The following is a 16,958-nucleotide window of genomic DNA, read 5'->3' as shown; positions in this document are numbered from 1 at the left end:
GAAAATTGAAGTCATTAGAAAGGAGATTAAAGACAATGCGTCCCAGCTACAACGGGGTTCTATTAACACTGACACGATGGTATATACGGCGGATACTGCCCTCCAAAATAATTTCTCTCGTTTTGAGGAAATAACATTAGAGGAATTGTTACGTGTAAATGGAATAAAACAAACAACATGTTTACTTGACCCTCTTCCTGGGAAACTGATCAAGGAGCTCTTTGTATTATTAGGTCCATCAGTGCTAAATATTATAAACTTATCACTTTCCTCGGGCACTGTTCCCCTAGCATTCAAAAAAGCGGTTATTCATCCTCTTCTTAAAAGACCTAACCTCGATCCTGACCTCATGGTAAACTACCGACCGGTGTCTCACCTTCCCTTTATTTCAAAAATCCTTCGAAAAAATTGTTGCGGGGCTGGGGACATCTCTGCGCTGCTGATCCGCCTCCGCTTGGGATGGTTTCCTGCTGGCTCAAGCTGTGAACGGGACTCTCGCTGCTGTGTTGGATCCGCTTTGGACTGGACTCTCGCGTCCGTGTTGGATCCATTATGGATTGAACTTTCACAGTATCATGTTAGACCCGCTCGACATCCATTGCTTTCTTCCTCTTCAAGGTTCTCATAGTCATCATTGTCACCGACGTCCCACTGGGTGTAAGTTTTCCTTGCCCTTATGTGGGCCTACCGAGGATGTCGTAGTGGTTTGTGCAGCCCTTTGAGACACTAGTGATTTAGGGCTATATAAGTAAACATTGATTGATTGATTGATATTGGACACACCTTCTCATCAATATGGTTTCTTTATTTTCATTACTATTTCCATTGTAGGTTGTCACATCAAAAGTATGAATGAACACATGTGGAGTTATGTATTTAACAAAAAAAAAAGGTGAAATAACTGAAAACATGTTTTATATTCTAGTTTCTTCAAAATAGCCACTCTTTGCACACTCTTGGCATTCTTTCCATGAGCTTCAAGCACACCTGGGAAGTAAAGACCATTTCAGGTGACTACCTCTTGAAGCTCATGGAAACTAAGACTAACTAAACATTAATACAAAACATTAACTTTACACTATTAAAACAACGGCATACATGATTCATAGATGACAGCATAATATTTGGCTTATATGTTGTATATCTTATAAGACCTGACAGTACAAGCAAACAGTATCATAGAGCACTTGTTTACAGCCACTAAATAGCTGACTTATTAATGCATGAAAAAGTCCAACATGTCTTTCATAGATTAATGCTCCATCTGTGGACCCACTTGTAAATACATATAGCTTAACCACAACCTTGTTTTTTCCGCCCGAATGCAGCTGAGATAGTCCGAAAGGGACAAGCGGTTGAAAATGGATGGATGTGTTCTTTTGTGTCTTCTCCTGTTTGCATGAAGAGGGAATATTTGAGCGCAAACTGAACAATTATACGTTGTTACTGCTGTGTGTTCTCATGTGATAGGACAAATGACTCTGGCGACTATAGCTCGCTGGACAGACTGAACACTTGAATTGTTTTTCTCCCGTGTGAGTTCTTTTGTGTCGAGTCAAACCTTGTTTGGTAAAAAAGCTTTTCCCGCAAGCTGAGCAACAAAAAGGTTTCGCTTCTGTGTGTAGTCTGCTGTGTTTGGTCAAACTGCCCTTTTGAGAAAAGCTTTTCTCACAAACCACACAATTAAATGGTTTTTCTCCGGTGTGCGTTCTTATGTGTTGCATCATTTGGCTCTTTTGAAAAAAGCTCGTACCACAGATTGAACAACTAAATGGATTTTGTCCGGTGTGTTTCATTATGTGTAGCGTCAAACCTCGTCGCGTATGGAAGTTTTTACTGCACTTAGAACAATCAAATGGTTTTTCTCCGGTGTGTGTTCTCATGTGTTGCGTGAAACTGCCCTTTTTAGAAAAGTTTTTACCACAAACTGAACAATGAAATGGATTTTCTCCAGTGTGTTTTCTCATGTGTTGAGTCAAACTGCCCTTTACTTTAAAGTGTTTACCACAGACTGAACACGTGAACGGTTTCTCTCCTGTGTGCGTTCTCAGGTGTTGAGTCAAATGGGTCTTTAGAGGAAAGCGTTTCCCACAAACTGAACAATTGAATGGTCTTTCTCCTGTGTGCATTCTCATGTGTTGAGTCAGATTGCCCTTTAGAGAACAGCTTTTATTGCAAACGGAGCAATTAAATGGCTTTTCTCCGGTATGTGTTCTCATGTGGTCAGTCAAATGGCTCTTTTTAGAAAATCTTTTTGCACAAACTGAGCACCTTAAACGTGTCTTATCTCTGTTCTTTTTAGCGCATTTAGAGTGTTTGTTGTCAGTGTGAGTCCTCATATCAACTTCAGAATCTGTATCGCTGCTCAAAGTGACTTCAACCTCGTCTTCAGTCTCACTATCTGATAGTGGAGCTAAGAGGTTATCCGGTAGTGGTTTCTCTTCATCATCTTCAGTCTTCACAGAGAAAACAGGCAGTGGCAACTTGACGAGATCACCTCCCTCCCGAGTGATCCAAAGATCCTCCCTTTCCTCATCAAAGTTGGGGGGCTGTGAAGCCTCCTGCTTCGGAGCAGAGATCCACCCCGGCGACTGGGGTAGAAGTTCTTCTGGATGACCAATGTCTGCGGAACGCAAACACACTTTAGTTTAGACATGATCCATGAGATGTTTAGCCTTGAACTCCACACGCTTTCTTCTATGTGATGTATGTCAGGTGAGCGACGATCCGTCGACAAATATCTACAATAAAATTTGCCGCAGACTGATATATTTGATTTTTTATCCTGCACTACCACGAGCAAATGCAACAAAATTGTGTTCTTATCTGTACTGTAATCTTCAAATTTGAATGACAATAAAAAGGAAGTCTAAGTCTAATATATAATATGTACGATATGTACCGTAATTTGGTCATTTTAATCAATACCGGGACTCATTTTCCTCGGCGCACTGACTTCATCGCTCATAGCAACGCACTTCCTACTTCCAGCAACAAACTTGTGTTTGCTAATCCTTCAGACAAATGAGGATTCAGGACTTAATCTTTTTTGAAGCTGAACATACAGAGGATGAACTGCTGGCTATAGAAGCTGATCGAGCATGAAGCCACGGGCTTATTGTACAGTGGGGCAAAAAAGTATTTAGTCAGCCACCGATTGTGCAAGTTCTCCCACTTAAAATGATGACAGAGGTCAGTAATTTTCATCATTGCTACACTTCGACTGTGAGAGACAGAATGTGAAAAAAAAATCCAGGATTTTTAAAGAATTTATTTGTAAATTATGGTGGAAAAGAAGTATTTGGTCACTTCAAACAAGGAAGATCTCTGGCTCTGACAGACCTGTAACTTATTCTTTAAGAAGCTCTTCTGTCCTCCACTCATCACCTGTATTAATGGCACCTGTTTGAACTCGTTATCTGTATAAAAGGGGCGGCATGGCGTAGTGGGTAGAGCGGCCGTGCCAGAAACCTGAAGGTTGCAGGTTCGCTTCCCACCTATTGACATCCAATTTGCTGCCGTTGTGTCCTTGGGCAAGACACTTCACCCTTTGCCCCCAGTGCCGCTCACACTGGTGAATGAATGATGAATGAATGGTAGGTGGTGGTCGGAGGGGCCGTAGGCGCAAACTGGCAGCCACGCTTCCGTCAGTCTACCCCAGGGCAGCTGTGGCTACAGATGTAGCTTACCACCACTAGGTGTGAATGAATGATGGGTTCCCACCTCTCTGTGAGCGCTTTGAGTATCTAGTAATAGAAAAGCGCGATATACATCTAATCCATTATTATTATTATTATTATTAAAAGAGACCTGTCCATAGCCTCAAACAGTCAGACTCCAAACTCCACTATGGCCAAGACCAAAGAACTGACGAAGGACACCAGGAAAACAATTGTAGACCTGTACCAGACTGGGAAGGGTGAATCTACAATAGGCAAGCAGCTTGGTGTGAAAAAAATCAACTGTGGGAGCAATTATCAGAAAATGGAAGACATACAAGACCACTGATAATCTCCCTCGATCTGGGGCTCCACACAAGATCTCATCCCGTGGGGTCAAAATGTTCATGAGAACGGTGAGCAAAAATCCCAGAACCACACGGAAGGACCTGGTGAATGACCTGCAGAGAGGTGGGACCAAAGTAACAAAGGTTACAATCAGTAACACACTACGCCGACAGGGAATCAAATCCTGCAGTGCCAGACGTGTCCCCCTGCTTAAGCCAGTGCATCTCCAGGCCCGTCTTAAGTTTGCCAGAGAGCACATGGATGATACAGCAGAGGATTGGGAGAAAGTCATGTGGTCAGATGAAACCAAAATAGAACTTTTTGGTATAAACTCAACTCGTCGTGTTTGGAGGAAGAAGAATACTGAGTTGCATCCCAAGAACACCATACCTACTGTGAAGCATGGGGGTGGAAATATCATGCTTTGGTGCTGTTTTTCTGCTAAGGAGACAGGACCGACTGATCTGTGTTAAGGAAAGGATGAATGGGGCCATGTATCGTGAGATTTTGAGCCAAAACCTCCTTCCATCAGTGAGAGCTTTGAAGATGAAACGTGGTTGGGTCTTCCAGCATGACATTGATCCCAAAAACACCCCCCGGTCAACAAAGGAGTGGCTCCGTAAGAAGCATTTGAAAGTCCTGGAGTGGCCTAGCCAGTCTCCAGATCTCAACCCCATAGAAAATCTGTGGAGGGAGTTGAAAGTCCGTGTTGCTCGGCGACAGCCCCAAAACATCACTGCTCTCGAGAAGATCTGCATGGAGGAATGGGCCAAAATACCAGCTACTGTGTGTGCAAACCTGGTAAAGACCTATAGTAATTGTTTGATCTCTGTTATTGCCAACAAAGGTTATATTACAAAGCATTGAGTTGAATTTTTGTTATTGACCAAATACTTATTTTCCTCCATAATTTACAAATAAATTATTTAAAATTCCTACAATGTGAATTCCTGGATTTTTTTTCCACATTCTGTCTCTCACAGTTGAAGTGTACCTATGATGAAAATTACAGACCTCGGTCATCATTTTTTAAACCCAACAGTGGCAGAAACTTTTTTCCCCCACCTTCTGTACCCAAGATCAACTGGAAACTTCTCCGGCCGGCTGGACTAAACGGACAAAAGATCATGGACTACTATTGATCACGATGCACGCAGCACGTCATGCATTTTAGTACAACTGCAGTACATACACTTTCGAGCTAGCTGTGTACAAACAAAACATGAAATACTTTACAGATACTGTAATGATTGTTCATGTTTTTCACTCAGTTCAGATTAGTGTCTGATCACTAATCTGTGTTGTGCACTACAAACTCCCAAAAAAACTTCTAGCTAATGCTCAAGGCAAGGCGATGTGTTACTACGCTAGAAAAATAGTTCCTCAGTATTTGCTCTTACAATAACAGGATTTTGAGCTTGGTTATTAAACAGGTTGTTGCACACGAATAAAGTATCGATGGCGGTCTTTGAATGCATTTCTGGAGGGTTTCGAGGCAGTGTGGATTGCTCCCCTAAGATGTATTGCTAGCCGTATTTTACTACCATTCTTTTTGCATTCTTTGGAGAAGCAAAAAAAACGCATGTTCTTGTATCATAAGGATCGTGAGCAAAAATCCCCCCCCAAAAATTGCAGTTCCCCTTTACTCTTAAAGCCCAAGCTGTTTGTTTACACACTTTTTTATTTCTCTTTGCTATTCAGGCTTATTGAACCCTAATTAGAATAAAAACTAAGACTCATTTTTGATATGATGTACTTAGTCCATAAGTACACAAACGTGTCCTTCATGTTGAGTGACATGCTAATTCTTATTTTTACACTTCCATCCATCCATTTCCTACTGCTTATTCCCCTTTGGGATCGCTGGTGCCTATCTCAGCTACAATCGGACGGAAGGCGGGGTACACTCTGGACAAGTCACACTCACACACTAGGGCCAATTTAGTGTTGCCAATTAACCTATCCCCAGGTGCATGTCTTTGGAAGTGGGAGGAAGCCGGAGGGAACCCCACGCATTCACGGGGAGGACATGCAAACTCCACGCAGAATGATCCCTAGCCCGGGATTGAACCCTGACTACTGAGGACCTTCGTATTGTGAGGCAGATGCACTAACCCATGGGTGTCAAACTCTGGCCCGCGGGCCAAATTTGGCCCACCGTGTGATTTAATTTGGCCCTTGAGGCGATATCCAGTTAACATTACAGCTGTCCCGCCGTTAGTACACAGCAACGGTGCGGCTGTAACACCGCAATTTCTCACACTTGCCAATCCTCCCGAAGTTCAGTGCCCCTCCCGAAAATCTCCCGGGGCAAGCATTCACCAGATTTTCACCAGGACAACAATATTGAGGGCGTGCCTTAAAGGCACTGCCTTTAGCGTTTTCTACAACCTGTCGTCACATCCGCATTTCCTCCATACAAACAGCGTGCAGGCCCGCTCGCATAATATATGCGGTTATTACACACACATAAGTGAATGCAACGCATACTTGGTCAACAGCCATACAGGTCACACTGAGGGTGGCCGTATAAACAACTTTAACACTGTTACAAATATGCGCCACACTGTGAATTCACACCAAACAGGAAAGACAAACACATTTCTGGAGAACATCCGCGCTGTAACATAACATAAACACAACAAAACAAATACCCAGAATCCCTTGCAGCACTAACTCTTTCGGGACACTACAATACATTTTGATATTTACCTCAGAAGGCTGCAATTAGAAAAGAGGCATTACATTTGTATTCAAAATGTATTTGAAAAGCCATTGATATTTTTTAATTATTATTATTATTATTTGAAGCTCGATTTTGCACGTCACTATGAACTTACTGTATATGAGCTTTAATTGTTCAATATTCATTGCAAAACTTGTTTGGGTCCCTATTAAAAGGTTAATTTGTTCAACCTTGGCCCGCGGCTTTGTTCAGTTTTAAATTTTGGCCACCTCTGTATTTGAGTTTGACACCCCTGCACTAACCCCTCTTCCACCGCGAAGCCCTTATTTTCACACATTTTCCCCCCAAATTCCATTGTATGTAATACTCTTCTGACACCACCAGACGGCAGTATAAGTGTCCACATAAGCGGCCATAAGACCCCAATTCAGTAGTGTACACAATTTTGGAAATAAGAGCTAAAAAGGTGCTGTCCACGCATGTGGCCACTACGCCTTTAGAGGATTTTTAAGATAGTCGATGACTAGGCGACTATCAAAATAGTGTGTTTGTGTGTGTGTGGTGTTTCATGGCCATTCGTTTAGTGCCTTGCCAGAATGATGGATCAATCCGTACAATTTTTTTGCGCAAACTAAGCACCTCAAATGTGTTTTCTATCGATTTATTTTTAGAGTACTCAGAGTGTCTGTTGTCAGTGTGAGTCCTCATATCACCTTCTGCGTCTGTATCGCTGCTCAAAGGTTCTTGAACTTTGTCTTCAGCCTCACTGTCTGATCGTGGCGCTGAGAGGTGGTCTGGTTGTGGTTTCTCTTCATCGTCTTCAGTCTTCACAGAGACGACAGTCAGCGGCAACTTGGTGAGATCAGCTTCCTCTCGTCCTAGAAGACACTCTCCCTCCCGAGTGATCCAGAGTTCCTCCTCTTCCTCTTTAATGTAGGGGGGCTCTGGATCCTCCTGCTTCAAAGTGGAGATCCTCAGCGGCGACTGGGGGAGAAGTCCTTCTGGATGACCAGTCAGCTGCTGGACGTCTGCAGGACACAAACAGACACAGTTTTAGTTCAGACATGATCCATGAGAGGTTTCTCCTAGAACTTCCTACACACTTTCTTCTATGTACTGCATGTGTGTGTAGTGTTTCATGGACATTCATTTAGTGTCTTGCCAGAATGATGGATCATTGTGTATATTTTAAATGTACAAAAAAATATTTCAGCTCCACAACACTTCCAAACATCTTAATAATCTGATAGTTATTAAGATGTATGTCAAGCGGATATGTCAAGTAGTGTCTTCCTAAAGAAGGGGGTGTATTACCTCCCTGCTTGGTACTCAGCATAAAAGGTTGGAATTGGGGGTTAAATCACCAAAAAGGATTCCCGGGCGCGGCAACCGCTGCAGCTCACTGCTGCCCTCACCTCCCAGTGGGCGAACAAGTGGGAGAGTGGCCGTGCGCAACCCGAGGGTCCCGGGTTCAAATCCCACCTAGTACCAACCTCGTCACGTCCGTTGTGTCCTGAGCAAGACACTTCACCCTTGCTCCTGATGGGTGCTGGTTAGCGCCTTGCATGGCAGCTCCCTCCATCAGTGTGTGAATGTGTGTGTGAATGTGGAAGTAGTGTCAAAGAGCTTTGAGTACCTTGAAGGTAGAAAAGCGCTATACAAGTACAACCCATTTATCATTTATGGGTGAAATGCAGAGGACAAATGTCACCACACCTAGTGTGTCTCTGACAATCATTGCTACTTTAACTTTATGTGGTGACGTAAGAATAGAATGTCCAAATACAACAATTTAGACATGGTGATCGACCTTGTGAGCCAGCAAATAAAAATATATCATTACTATATCCACAAAACACAACAATCCTGATATTTTCCTTTATTTCGGACGACCAAAATAACCACAACTACCAAAGCAGATGTCCTTCAAACACGTGAGACATTGCCAACAAAACAAGATATTATTTATATATTATTTACCCCAGCACCTCCAAAACCCTCAAATCTAGACTCCAAACATCCCAGAATAAGCTTGTCCAGTTACTTTTAAACCTCCACCCCAGATCACACCTCACTCCAACCCACTTCTCCAAAGTGGGCTGGCTCAGGGTGGAGGACAGAGTCAAACAACTTGCACTGAGCCTAGTCTATAAAATCTGCTACACCTCCTTGATACCGAAGTACATGTCAAACTACTTCCTTAACCGCCATAACCACAACACCAGGGGGAGCTCCACAAACCACGTTAAACCCAGATTCCGATCTAACAAAGGTCTTAACTCATTCTCTTTCTATGCCACATCAATGTGGAATGCACTCCCAACAGGTATAAAAGTAAGTGCATCTCTATATTCCTTCAAAACCGCTCTAAAACAACACCTCCAGGCAACTTCAACACTTTACTAATACCCTCCTCCATTCACATCCCATCTCCCCGGATTATAAACAACTGAAATGTACTTCTAATGTATATACTTGTTCTTATGCTATGTGAACTCACTATGTTCTCTGCTGGCTGTACATATCCTACTAAGTAAGACCTACACTGTTTCAATGTCCACATTTCTCTGTTGATGCAATTGTTGATGACTGAAGTACTGATATCAACCAAAGCTCCTCATCCCACCCCCCGGATTGTAAATAATGTAAATAATTCAATGTACATACTATGATGATTAACTTGTGTGATGACTGTATTATGTTGATAGTATATATTTGTACCAGGAATTGATGAAGGTGGACCCCGACTTAAACAAGTTGAAAAACTTATTGGGGTGTTACCATTTAGTGGTCAATTGTACGGAATATGTACTGTACTGTGCAATCTACTAATAAAAGTATCAATCAATCATTATCACTAGAAGTGAATTATATTTATATAGCCCTTTTCTCTATTGATTCAAAGCGCTTTTACCTAGTGAAACCCGATATCTAAGTTACATTTAAAGCAGTGTGGGTGGCACTGGGAGCAGGTGGGTAAAGTGTCTTGCCCCAGGACACAACGGCAGTGAATAGAATGGCCGATGCGGGGATTGAACCTGGAACCCTCAAGTTCCTGGTATGGCCACTGAGAATCAGAATCAGAAACACTTCATTAATCACTGAGGGGAAATTGACAATTTCAGCAAAATCTCATTGAAGATCAGACAAACATTACAGGGAGACAGAACAGGATCAAACATTACAGGGAGACAGAACAGGATCAAACATTACAGGGAGACAGAACAGGATCAAACATTACAGGGAGACAGAACAGGATCAAACATTACAGGAAGACAGAAAAGGATCAAGCATTACAGGGAGACAGAACAGGATCAAGCATTACAGGGAGACAGAACAGGATCAAGCATTACAGGGAGACAGAACAGGATCAAACATTACAGGGAGACAGAACTGGTTCAAACATTACAGGGAGACAGAACTGGTTCAAACATTACAGGGAGACAGAACAGGATCAAGCATTACAGGGAGACAGAACAGGATCAAACATTACAGGGTGACAGAACAAGATCAATTATTACAGGGAGACAGAACAGGATCAAACATTACAGGGTGACAGAACAAGATCAAGCATTACAGGGAGACAGAACAGGATCAAACATTACAGGGAGACAGAACAGGATCAAACATTACAGGGAGACAGAACAGGATCAAACATTACTTGGAGACAGAACAGGATCAAACATTACAGGGAGACAGAACAGGATCAAGCATTACAGGAAGACAGAACAGGATCAAACATTACAGGGAGACAGAACAGGATCAAACATTACAGGGAGACAGAACAGGATCAAACATTACAGGGAGACAGAACAGGATCAAACATTACAGGGAGACAGACAAACATTAGTGAAGTGAAATGAAGTGAATTATATTTATATAGCGCTTTTCTCTAGTGACTCAAAGCGCTTTACATAGTGAAACCCAATATCTAAGTTACATTTAAACCAGTGTGGGTGGCACTGGGAGCAGGTGGGTAAAGTGTCTTGCCCAAGGACACAACGGCAGTGACTAGGATGGCGGAAGCGGGGATCGAACCTGCAACCCTCAAGTTGCTGACACGGCCGCTCAACCAACCGAGCTATACCGAGCTACTACAGGGTGACAGAACAAGATCATGCATTATAGGGAGACAGAATAGGATCAAACATTACAGGGAGACAGAACAGGATCAAACATTAAAGGGAGACAGAACAGGATCAAACATTACAGGGAGACAGAACAGGATCAAACATTACAGGGAGACAGAACAAGATCGCTGACGGGTCTGCCAACTTCCGGCGCCCCTTACAAAAAAGGTGAGCTACAGGTAAACAATGGGAAGGGGTGGGGGGGCAAAAAAAAAATCGGTCCGAGGGGGTCCAGACTGAGACCAAGGGAAAAAACAACTCATAGCCAACCTGAGCTGTGGGCAATTATTTTGACATTCACACTAATCATACTTTCTTCATTTTGACTTTTGCATTCTTTCATCTCCTCTGATTTGAACTCCACAGCGACTTGTCCAGGGTGTACCCCGCCTTCCACCAGATTGTAGCTTATCTCCCCGAAGGAGATAAGCGGTAGTAAATGGATGGATGCCTTCTTCAAGCTAACAATCATGGCGGCTCTTTGTTTACCTGCTTCAACAAAGTCAGCTCATTTCTCATCAAAGCTCTTTTCAGGACTTCGAGCAGCTTTTAAATGGCGAAACTTCAACTTCTTTACCTTTATCTGCAGTTTTCATCCTTTTCTCCGTTGGTGATTGTCTTTCAGCCATCTTGCTAGCATAGCAGCAGTCGTCCGTCTTCTATCAAGTCTTCGATCTTCACTTCAGATCACGCTCCTTCGCTCCAAACTCCACTTTTGCTTTTGGGACTTTAATAACAAAATACATAGTTGAGGAATGTATAGCTACGTTTGCTTTTAGAGAAAAGATTTAACTTCTCCGAAAAGTAACAGCCTCTCAAGCCGCCATCTTGGTCGTCACGATCTGTTTGCGCATGCGTTTCATTTGCAAGGCGCACGCGCAAACACAACTTCCTGCCGCGCTTCTTCTTCTTCTTCTTCTTTTGTTTTTATGGCGGTTGGCAAGCAACCTTCTGGTGTGCATTACCGCCACCTACTGTAATGGAGTGTGGACCGAGGTGGATCCCTACTCTATATTCTTTTACTTAACCCAGTGTTTTTTAAATATGTGTATATTGCTTTATATCCTATGTTTTCTGAATGCAATCCTAATATATCTCCCACTTCTAACCTAATATTTTCTTTTGCTAACTTATTTTCCAGTATTTCTCTTTCTCTATTATATTTCCTACATTGTATTAAGACATGGTCAACATTTTCTATCTGGTGGCAAAAATCACACAGCCCTGTAGTATGTTTGCCTATCAATTTTAGTGAACTATTTAGATATGTATGCCCTAATCTCATTCTAGTCATAATGTCTTCTTCCTTCCTATTTCTACCCCCTCCTCTCATTACACCTACTTTCCTCTGGACTTTGTAAAACTCTCTACCTTTTGTTTCCTTATTCCAATTATCCTGCCACTTTTTATTGTGTTCTATCTTAATTATGCTCTTCACTTCTTCTTTACTGTGCTTCATCTCCATGTTTACTTCTGTTTTAGTGGTTGCTTGTTTTGCGTATCTATCAGCTAACTCATTTCCCTCAACTCCTACATGAGCAGGAACCCAGAGAAATGTTACCACACCTCCCGCTTTATTTATTCTGTAGATTGCCTGAACTATTTCATAAACTATATCTTGTCTTGTTTCTGATGTTATGTTTTTTATGCTCGTCAATGCACTGCTGGAGTCCGAGCACACGACTACTTTCCTAGCTTTGTTTTCCTCTATCCAGTTAACTGCCATATAAATTGCTACCAATTCCCCCGTAAAAACAGATAGTTTATCACTAATTCTTTTATTCAACACTATATTTCTCTGTGGGATAACTGCAGCAGCTCCTACTTTACTATTTATAGTTTTTGATGCATCTGTGTATATCATAATATTATCAAAAAACATTTCCTCAATCCGTTGTTCTATTTGGTAACTATTTAAATGTCTATTCTTCAGTAACTGCATGTCTACCTTTGGGTTTTCATACATCCACGGTGGTATTGCAGGAATTGGTACTGTAGGGCTCACTTTAATATTGTCAATTTGTGTTTTTTTACATATATCTCCTATTATCCACCCAAAACTATTCATTTTTTTCTTCCCTTTTTCTTGGCAATTTATTAGCACTTGACGGGTTGGATGTCCTTGCTTGGATCCTTTTAAGTTTGCCCAATAAACTGCTGAGAGTTGATCTCTCCTCATGTCCAAAGGTTTTTCATTCATTTCTACTTGTAATGCTGCCACTGGAGTAGATTTAGTAGCTCCACAACATAATCTTAACGCCTGCGACTGGATCCGGTCTATTTTCTCAAGTAGAGTTTTTGAAGCAGATTGATAAATAATGCATCCGTAGTCGATAACAGACCGAATTAAAGTGATATATATTGTTTTCAATGTTAACCTATCAGCCCCCCAATCTTTACCCCTCAAAGCCCTCATTATATTTAACACCTTTTTACTTTTCTCCATTATCTTGCTGATGTGGGTTGACCAGTTAATATTTTTATCAAACCATATTCCTAAATATTTAAAAACTTGTACCTCTTCTATGTTTTCTCCATAGAGTTTTATTTGGAGCTTGTTTTGTATTTTCCTCTTCGTAAAATGTATGACTTTTGTCTTTCCAACAGAGAATCTTAAACCCCAAGCCGTCCCCCAGTCTTGAACATTATTTACCGCTTTTTGAATCTTCTTTTCTATATAATTTGTATTTCTACCTCTCTTCCACATCACTCCATCATCAGCAAACAATGCCACCTCCACTAACCCTTCCACTTCACTAAATACTTCATTTATCATGATGGAAAATAGTACTGGACTTATTATACTCCCTTGTGGGGTCCCATTTTCCACTTTGTATTCTCTACTATATTCATTTTCTATCTTTACTAATAATGTTCTACTTGTTAAAAAGTCTTTTATCCATCTGTACATTCTTCCTCTAATCCCAATCCTATTTAGTTTCATCAGCAACCCCTGTTTCCACAACATATCATACGCTTTCTCTATGTCAAAAAATACCGCAATTATACTTTCTTTATTTATTTGTCCCTTTCTAATTTCCTCTTCCAGCTGCACTGCTGGGTCATTTGTGCTTCTTGCTTTGCGAAAACCACTTTGGTAGTTTTTTATAATTTCTTTTGACTCTAAATAATATATTAATCTTTCATTAATCATTTTTTCCATTACTTTGCCCAAATTTGAGGTCAATGCAATCGGCCTATAATTTCCTGCCTCTTCCGGATCTTTCCCTGGCTTGCATATTGGAATTATTACAGCGGTTTTCCACTCATCTGGTAATTTTCCTTCTTCATATATCCTATTATATAATTTCAAGACCACTTCTTTGCCGATGCTACCTAAATTTTTGATCATTTGATAACTCACCAGGTCTTTCCCTGCCGTCGTATTTTTAACTTTTTTTAAAATTCGAACCATTTCATCCAAAGAAAATGTCATATCCACAGTGTTGATAAAACTATTATCGTTGTCTTCCTTCATTTCCTCAATATTTACACTAATTGTTTCTTCTCTCTTTTGTTTTTCTACATTTTTCAAATTATCATTACTGTGCACTTTAACAAAGGTTTTTGCTAAAAGTTCTGCTTTTTCTTTATTTCCTACCACACTCCGCATTCCATCTTTCATCACATGATTTTTATGTTCTTTTCTGAGCCCTGACATTCTCTTGATCATTCCCCACACTTGGCTTAAAGGAGTAGTTCTATTTAGTGTTTCACAAAAAGTTCTCCAATGGTGTTTTCTTGTTTTTTTAATAACATACCTTACTCTAGCTTGATGCCTTTTATACTGGATCATGTCTTGGAAATTATGTGTTCTTCTCAATATTCTAAATGCTCTATTCCGTTCTTGTATTGCATCTGTGCACTCTTGTGTCCACCACGGCACTATCTTCCTTCTTCTCCCTATACTATTCCTTGGTATGCTCTGTTCGGCTGCTTCTATTATGCACTTTGTAATATCTGTATTTAATTGTTCAATATCTTGATTTATATCTACTTCCTTTAAAGTTATGTCGGTAATTTCCCTAAATTTCTCCCAGTCACCATGATTATACTTCCATCTTCCTTCTATCCTAGTGCTTTCTGTCCTATGATTTATGTTTATGTGAATGACGATTGGATAGTGATCACTTCCCATTGTGCTGTATTTATTTACTTCCCACTCCACCTTTCCTGCTAACCCTTGTGACACTAGTGTTAAATCTATTGCTGTTTCTTTACCCGTGACGACATCTAACCTTGTTCCCGACCCATCATTCACACACACCAGTTCTTTTTCCTCCAAAAGTGCTTCCAATGTATCCCCATTCCAGTCATCCCTTTCACCCCACATTGTGCTATGTGCATTAAAGTCACCACACCAAATAATATTGCCACTCCAGTGCTCCATTATTGTTTCTAGTTGGTGAATTTCTAATTTCTTGCATGGATTATAGAAGTTTAGTACTTTGTATCTTTCTTTATTATTCCATACTTCTACTCCTACTATCTCTAGTTCTTGTTTTACTTTTAATATTGAATAATGCATATCTTCCTTAATAAATATGGCACATCCTCCTCCTTGCCCATCATTCCTATCTTTACGTATCGTTATATATCCTTTTATTATAAAGTTTAATTTTGGCTTCAGCCATGTTTCTTGAATACATATTATATGTGGTTTATTTTTCATATTATTAATATATCCCTTTAATTCCTGTCCGTTTGCTATCAGACTTCTGGCATTCCACTGAACAATTAACATGGCGTTGGATTGTGGTAACATGACTCGGTCTCGTCTACTCTCTGTAGCTCACCTTGCACCTGTTCCCAGGATAATTCTTTTAAATTTAAAAACTTTGCTGCTGCTTTGACAATTATTTTGATTTTCTCAGTCTTGTTTCTAGCCTGTTCTGTACAATTTATTACATAAGCCAGGAATACAACTAGTTTATCCATGGAAATTCCTGTATTTGCTGCCTCTTGTTTTTTATTTCTTGAACTATTTTCACTTCTGTCCTGTTCTGCACTTTCTTGATTTCTTATTTTAACTGCCTCTGCATAAGTAATATTTCGTTCAACTCTGATTTGCTGTACTTCTGTTGCCTGTTTTCTTATGATGCAGCCCCCATACGCTGCTGTGTGATTCCCGCCACAATTACAACACTTGACCTGTTCATTTTCTCCACATTGTCCATATTCATGCTCCCCTCCACACCTTCCACATCTCATTTTAACATGACACACACTAGCTATGTGCCCATAGCGTTGGCACTTGAAACAACGTACTGGGGGTGGCACGTAAGCTCTAACATAGAAGCTTAGATACCCAATCATGATTCTCTCTGGGAGGACCTCCTCTGCAAATTGCACTAGCACGGATTCGCTCTCAGTCTTTTCACCGTTCCTAAATGCCATCAATCTTTTCATCGTAGTGACAGTTCCTCCTTTTATTTCTCTTTTCAGATCATCTAAATTTTCTCCTCTTGGGATTCCTGTCACGACTCCTCTTGCCCCCTTCCGTTCTCCCACTTCGATTTTTTCCTTTATTATTTTGTTGCACAGTTTTTGCAATCGCATTGCTTTGTTCTTTTGCTCTCCATTTTTGCATTTAATCAACAGCCGTCCGTCCCTGAGCACCTTCGCTATCTCCACCTCTCCAATGTCCTTCTTTAATCCCTTAACCAGAGTCATCAAACTAATGTCATTCATATCTTGGTTTGATTTAAATGTATAAATTATCTTATATTCATCCATCATAACCCTTTTCCTCTTATCAACCTCTTCATCGTCTTCATGCACTCTTTTAGTACTCGCCTTTCCTTCACTCCCTCCTCTCCCCTTCTTTCCTCTCTCCCCTCTAGTCCTATCCATTTCCATACTATCCTCATACATCCCGTCACTATCCCCTTCCATCTCGATCCAGTCACAAAACAGCTTATGCTCAACCGCCAAAACAGATTTAGATACTCTCGCCGCCGCCAAATTCACTCCAAATGTTTGGTAGTTCCGCCTGGTCTCCTTCCGCCCTCACCGACTCAAGACTCCCGCCGCGCTAATACAGTTTACGCCTTTTGAGACGTAAACATTTTTTTTTTTTTTACAAACAAACATAAAGCATATGCGTCGAGGATTTGGATAGCATTTTTTCCCCCA

At 41.0% G+C, this 16,958-nt stretch overlaps 1 protein-coding gene across 1 annotated transcript; it reads right to left on the bottom strand.

Moving 5' to 3' along the window:
• Nucleotides 1-784: 784 nt before the first annotated feature.
• On the bottom strand, nt 785-11,697 carry LOC133549355 (zinc finger protein 501-like). Its single transcript, XM_061894698.1, has 3 exons — nt 11,401-11,697; nt 7,407-7,721; nt 785-2,623 (listed from the first exon to the last, which is right to left on the bottom strand). Exons 1-3 carry the CDS (start codon nt 11,450-11,452, stop codon nt 1,434-1,436), a joined length of 1,557 nt encoding a protein of 518 aa, XP_061750682.1. The 5' UTR covers nt 11,453-11,697; the 3' UTR covers nt 785-1,433.
• Nucleotides 11,698-16,958: the final 5,261 nt, after the last annotated feature.

Source organism: Nerophis ophidion, linkage group LG01, assembly GCF_033978795.1.
Source record: "Nerophis ophidion isolate RoL-2023_Sa linkage group LG01, RoL_Noph_v1.0, whole genome shotgun sequence".
Classification (NCBI taxonomy): domain Eukaryota; kingdom Metazoa; phylum Chordata; class Actinopteri; order Syngnathiformes; family Syngnathidae; genus Nerophis; species Nerophis ophidion.
This window is presented reverse-complemented; position numbering and strand designations above follow the sequence as displayed.